The 6,883-nt window shown below is 40.4% G+C and overlaps 1 protein-coding gene across 1 annotated transcript in view; it reads right to left on the reverse strand.

Moving 5' to 3' along the window:
• Window positions 1–619, reverse strand: part of tusc3 (tumor suppressor candidate 3) — a 404,131-nt gene extending 403,512 nt beyond the window's left edge. The window contains exon 1 of the mRNA XM_060830630.1: window positions 511–619. Coding sequence (XP_060686613.1) covers window positions 511–615 — 105 coding nt within the window. The 5' untranslated portion in view covers window positions 616–619. The remainder of the gene's footprint in view (window positions 1–510) is intronic.
• Between the last annotated feature and the right edge of the window lie 6,264 nt (window positions 620–6,883).

Below are 6,883 nucleotides of genomic sequence, written 5' to 3' on the forward strand. Positions count from 1 at the left end.
AACTTCATTAAAAACACTTCAAAAGGCCTCCTTCATAAATGTATCTGAGAAATGAGTTCGAGGTACTTTGTGAGAAAACGGCATTAGTACAAATGGTCAGTACCCAAGTGAAAGCAACATTAATTATCTCATCAATGTTAAATATTCACAACACAAAATGTGATGAGTGCAACGCTTCAGATAATTAGGCATCCATTAAAATACGTTCTCTTTCACTGAAATCAGTGAAAAACTTAGAAAACCGAACGAATATTATAATCACGGGGGTGTAATTGAGAGTTAAACAGCAGATTACAAATGCACATGCAGACCGATTGCAACACATTGAAACATAACACATTGTTTTGAAATGAAAACAGAATCAGTCTAACTCTGGGCAGCTACTGCTGTATCACTGCTCCTGCTCCGGCCTCTGAGCACCTGCACCATCAGCACCAGTATCCATGGAGACTCGGGCCCGTCTCTCAACACGACAGACCGGTTTCCGTAAACACCGTCCGATTCACTTACCTCTTTCTTCTTCTGTCCACCTCCGAACTGAGCACACGACAGGAGGAGAAGCCAGGAGCCGACCGTTACCAGGGGCAGCGGCGCCAACCTCCGAGCAGACGCCATTCCGATAACTGGGGCAACGCTGACTGCGTATCCCATTGGCTGCGAGGCGCTGTGCCGCGAGGCGCTCTGGGAGTTGCAGTCCTAAGACCGCCGTTGATCGCAGGAGCAAACTGAAGAGGGAACTACAATACCCAGAGTGCACAGGGAGGGGCAGTGGCGGATCATCAACCACTGCTGGTGCCACTGAGCCGCATCCAGCAAGAAAGCGAGTGATGGAGAGAGGTCTACATTCATATCTAATAACAACCTGTTCGGAAATGCTATGGTACACCTCTGGATGAGGTGGGACCTTCTGGTCCCGAGGCAAGGACGCTACCACTGCGCCACAAGACCATACTACACAGACTATGTAGATACTCTCTTCGACCGAGCAAAGGTTTGGAAATAAAGCAGGCTTGAAATGGATAAACAGTGTCCGTACCTCTGGGTTCAATTCCCACCTGCTTCATATATAACATAAGACAAACAAATGCTGGAAATCTGAAACAAAAACCGAAAATGAACAGTTGAAGGGTCACTGAACTCCAAATACTAACTCTTTTTCTCTCTACACCAATGCTCCCAGACCTGCTGTGTTTATCAAGCATTTCCTGTTTCTGTATCATAACATGCCTGAATAGATTGATTCAAAAAATCCACAAGAAAGCTGATAACAGCAACCCCAGTAAACATCCAAATTTTAAGGCAACAAATTAATCTTTGAATATCTGTATTATGGCATTCTTACAAAAAAACCTGTTTGACAAACTACTGTACACTGAAGTTCTGTGGAACCATATATGGTAATTGCAGCATTATACATTTATACTGGTGAGAACAAAATTTACTTGAAAATTTGAAGCGAAGAATGATTTGCTTCTATTTTATGAGATTGAAATTGAGGTGAAACAAAAACAAATGTGCTTATGATAGGTGTGGGGCAGAAAATACAACTGAGAACAAAGGAATGCAAAAGGTTCAGAAGCAATGTGAAAAAGCACACCAAAGAGAAGCAAAAACGTCTGGCACCCAACATAAGTTGAGTATTGAATAAGTGTTAGATCAAGTTTAATGCAGAGAAATGTGAAGTGATGTTTTTTGGTAGGAAGAACGTGGACAAACAGTTTAGAATAGGGTACAATTCAAATGGGGGTTCAGGAGTAAAGAGACCTGGATGGATATGTGCATAGATCAAATGGCAAGACAAATGGAGAGAGTAGTTGGTAAAGCATTCAATGTTCTGGATTTCATTAATAGGGGCACAGAGTACAATCAGATGGACCATTGTGTAAAGTTCTGGACACCATACTATTGGAAGGATGTGAACATATTGCAGAGAGGGCAGAGAGATTTACAAATATGGTTCCAGGGTTGAGAAACTTCAGTTGGATGGATATATTGTAGATGCTTGGACTTTTCATCTTGAAGAGAAAAAATTAAGTAGAGATCTGATAAAAGTTTTCAAATCACAAGGCTGCTGGATACAGAAGATTGGGTTCCTTCTCAAATGGTGTCCTTCTATGCAGTAGCATTTCTGTAATTCTGTGTTATGAATGAAAACATCAATGCATTTTTACTAAATATAGGTGCTTAAAAAGAATTTGAATACAACAATACTTTTATCATGTGTATTAAAGGCATTTTGTAAGAATTTAAATATACCACAAAAATGTAAATTATAATGATTAGAATCATAAAAACCCTACAATATCGAAACAGGCCATTTGGTCCAACAAGACGACACTGACTCTCCAAAGAGTATCCCACCCAGACCCATTCCCTTACTTGATATTTTCCCTGAGTAATACACCTAACCTGTACATCTCTGAACTCCATGAGGAAGTTAGCATAGCCAATCCACCTAACCTGCATATCTTTGGGTTGCAGGAAACCAGAGCACTCAGAGGAAATGCCCATAGACACAGGGAAATATGCAAACTCCACACAGAAGTTGCCTGAGGCTGGAATTGAACCTGGGTCCCTGGATCTGTGAGGTAGTAATGCTAACCACTGAGCCACTGTGCCAACCTGTTTGTGGTTCCACAAAAGGAAAAAGACAGATTAAGTAGATTGTGCATTGATACTAACACTCTTTCAGAAATATAGTTAGGAGGTGATTTCACAGCAAAAACTCATTTCTCATGTCAGAACTGTATCTTTACATTTCACTTAATTTTGAAAATGCTAATAAAACCATTGCATGTACAAGAGGTCTCTGTGCGTTTGTTTATTAAAAAAAAAACTAAGAGTACATATCAAAGGCAGTAATTCAGAGGGAGATATAATGCCAAGGGGAAATAAGTAGGATTTTTGAAGGCAACAGTAGGAAAGTATCATTGAAAATTGGCTTAAGGATCAGCCTCTATGGCAGGAAACAAACCACTGAAGAGTGTAGCCCAGTCATCAAAAGGTTTTGGTAAGCAATGCTGATCTGCCAGTGGAACATCTTCTGCTCATTTTACCAGGCCTAATGGTCTGGCTGTTTCCTCTTCAATTGCTCTGAGGAACTTCACATTCTCAACTTCAAGTTGTCTAACATTATGACACAAATCATCCAGACTTTGGATCATCAGAAACCAGAGGTAAGACTAAAGATGTGTATTTATACGTTGTGGAGGTCCTGATTCTTTGACCTTTGTGGGAAATGTCCAGTAAGTTATAAGCCTCCAATGAGCAAATTCTGCTGCATGGGATTCTTTGCAAATTTCTCCAGCTCTGATCAAGTATTGACAATTTGGTTAAGATCAATGAGATTTTCCTTGATAGTTGCCCAAGTTAAAACTGGTCTAACACTTGAGTAGCTCCAAATCTGCACTTCAAATCAACCACCTATGCTCTTGGCTTGAAAATAAACAACCTCACCCAGGCAGTACTGACTACTCCTCTGACTCAACAATCCTCTTTCCAAACAACCCAACTACCTATCTACCTCCTCAACCCCAACTATTCCCCAGCCCGACTACCTCCATCAACCAACTGTGACAACAACACCATAAACAGCTACCTTTCGGAATGGCAGTCGGTGACCAGTGGGGTACCGCAGGGATCAGTGCTGGGACTGCAGCTTTTTACAATGTACATTAATGATATAAATGAAGGTATTAAAAGTAATGTTAGCAAATTTGCTGATGGCACAAAGTTGGGTGGCGGGGTGAAATGTGAGGAGAATGTTAGAAGAATACAGGGTGACCTGGACAGGCGAGGTGAGTGGACAGATTAATGGCAGATGCAGTTTAATGTGGATAAATGTGTGGTTATCCACTTTGGTGGCAAGACCAGGAAGGCAGATTACTACCTAAATGGAGTCAAGTTAGGTAAAGGGCAGTACAATGAGATCTAGGTGTTCTTGTACATCAGTCAATGAAAGCAAGCATGCAGGTACATCAGACAGTGAAGAAAATTAATAGCATGCTGGCCTTCATAACAAGAGGAATTGAGTATAGAAGCAAAGAGGTCCTCTGTAGCTGTACAGGGCCCTGGTGAGACTGCACCTGGAAAATTGTGCGCAGTTTTGCTCTCCAAATTTGAGGAAAGATATTCTGGCTATTTAGGGAATGCAGCATAAGTTCACAAGGTCAATTCCCTGAATGGCGGGACTATCTTATGCAGAAAGATTGGAGCAACTGGGCTTGTATACACTTGAGTTTCGAAGGCTGAGAGGGGATCTGATTGAGACATATAAGATTATTAAAGGATTGGACACTCTAGAGGCAGGAAGCATTTTTCCGCTGATGGGTGAGTCCCGAACCAGAGGACACAGTTTAAAAATAAGAGTAGGTCACTTAGAACAGAGTAGAGGAGAAACGTCTTCACCCAGAGCATGGTGGGTGTATGGAATGCTGTGTCCCAGAAGACTGTGGAGGTCAAGTCTCTGGATACTTTCAAGAAAGAGTTGGCTAGAGCTCTTAAGGATAGTGGAATCAAGGGTTATGGGGATAAGGCAGGAACAGGATACTGATTGTGGATGATCAGCCATGATCATAATGAATGGTGGTGCTGTCTCAAAGGGCAGAATGGTCTACTCCTGCACCTATTGTCTATTGGCCATATTCCTGTAAGCATTCATCCCATGACCATCCCCAGCACCTAACAACCACACAGGTACTCCCCAAGTGTGCTTGTCCTTCTTAACCTGACTACCCACCTACCCACTTATTCACTTAGCCACCTTATGCACCTACGTAACTGCACACACATCCAGATCGTTCAGCTGATAATTCAGCATACCACCATGTAAAACATCAATTGTAAGAGTTACTAAGGATGGCAAGGTCACAGAACATGTGCTGAGTCAGGAAGTTTAATGTCCATCACGAAGAGTTGCTCAGTTATACCACTACTGACTGAGTCCAAAGGGGAGAGCTGCTGGACTTGGTCTCCAGTAGGCTGTGAGGGAAACAGCACAAGAAAAATAACCAGCTTCATCTTGTCCTCGCAAATCTAACTGCCACAGATGCATCTGTCCAGGACAGTACTGGTATAAGTAGCCACTGCATAATATTTATGGAGAAGACATCTGACATTCACATTCAGAATAGCTTCGTTTCTGTTGTGCGGCATTATCACTATCCTAAATGGAATTGACTTCAAACAATTCTAGCAACTCAAGACTGAGCATCCACAACATCCTGGGCCATCAACAGCAGCAGCATAGTATTCAATCACGTTCCATAGCATCATGATCGACCTTATCCTCTACTGCACCATTACCACCAAGTCAGAGATTTAACTTGTTTCAAGGGAGGTGCAGGAGGCATATAAATATGAGATGTCAACCTGCTGAAGCTACAATACAGGACTACTTGCATACCCAACAGTGCAAGCATCAAGTGACAGCAAGTCATAAAGAAAAAGGAAACAGTTTACTGATTTTCAGATCATTCCACTGCACACTGCTGTCTCTCTGAGTTTTCTAGGTTTGCTACCTTTAAAACAATTATTACACTGTGGGATACAGATCCCAGTTTCTGCAGAATTATTAAAACAGCAGTTAGGAAAATAAAATTAGCAACTTTAAGGAGGACCACCATGAACAGTGCAGGGGTGCATGGCAGAAGCAACATGAAAATGAGGTGTCAACCTGTTCGAATTAAAACACAGGACGGTGCACATACCAAGTGGCATAGGTAATAGATAGTTAAGTGATTCCACAATCAGTGGACCTGATCTAAACTCTGCAATCCTGCCACATTCAGCCATGAATAGTGGCATACTGTCAAAGAATTAACAAGAAGAGGAATCTTTACATACATCCTCAATGACGGGCACATTGTTGCAAACACAAGGCTGAAACATTTGGAAATGCAACAATCTTTCACTAGGATGTATATTTTTTGAGATTAATGATGATCAGCTTCCACGTTGAGATGGATCTGTAGCAAATAGCCTTGTTTGTTTTTAGAGTATCTAGGCATGCATGAATCAAGCCATGTATCCTTGAATAGTATAGCATGCTTCTATAAGCAGAAATAAAGAATTGCATTAGAAATAATGCCAATACATTCTTTATCCATCCAAGTGCAACAGAACAGCTATGAAATGTTGTTGTAATCTTGAGGGATATAGGTTGGCCCAGATAGCCTTGACAAAGTCCTCTACTCAATAGTCAATGTGAAGAAGATGTACAATGGCATGGTTTCCATCAGGTTCTTTTTTGATGATGACTTTCACTGATAGTAAGACACATCCTACTGACAAAATAATGACCCTAAGTTACAATGAAGAAATAATTACATTAATTAGATCATCAATTGGACAAAAATCCAAAGTATGGTGTTTAGATTAAAAAAAGGTGAGCTTCTATCCCATTAACCGAGAATATCTTAAATGTATATGTTTTCAAAAATGCCAAACAGCTTCTCCAATAGCATCATTTATGCTTTACTTTAAACTAAAATATGGTGTTTAGATTTAAAAAAGTTAGCTTCTATCCCATTAACCAAGTATGTCTTAATGTATATGTTTTCAAAAATGCCAAACAGCTTCTCTAATAGCATCATTTATGCTTTACTTTAAACTAAGATAGCTGCATTTTATATAACTCACAGCCAGAGAGCGCTGATTAATCAATAGGATTTGGTATATGAATCCCTGCTGCTTTGATGGTTAATATGAAAGTATAATTTCTAATTATTTTCAGCTATTAATAATTATTACATTTTATGGTGGAGAGCCAGCTATTATTAGCCATTTTTCCATTTTTTTTAACTAGGTTGTGAAGAGTGTTAACATTTGTTCCAGCTTCATCAAATAAATTACCTTGAACATGCTTTCAGCTGTCAAGACAAAA

The sequence above is a fragment of the Hemiscyllium ocellatum genome, chromosome 1 (assembly GCF_020745735.1).
Source record: "Hemiscyllium ocellatum isolate sHemOce1 chromosome 1, sHemOce1.pat.X.cur, whole genome shotgun sequence".
Lineage (NCBI taxonomy): Eukaryota > Metazoa > Chordata > Chondrichthyes > Orectolobiformes > Hemiscylliidae > Hemiscyllium > Hemiscyllium ocellatum.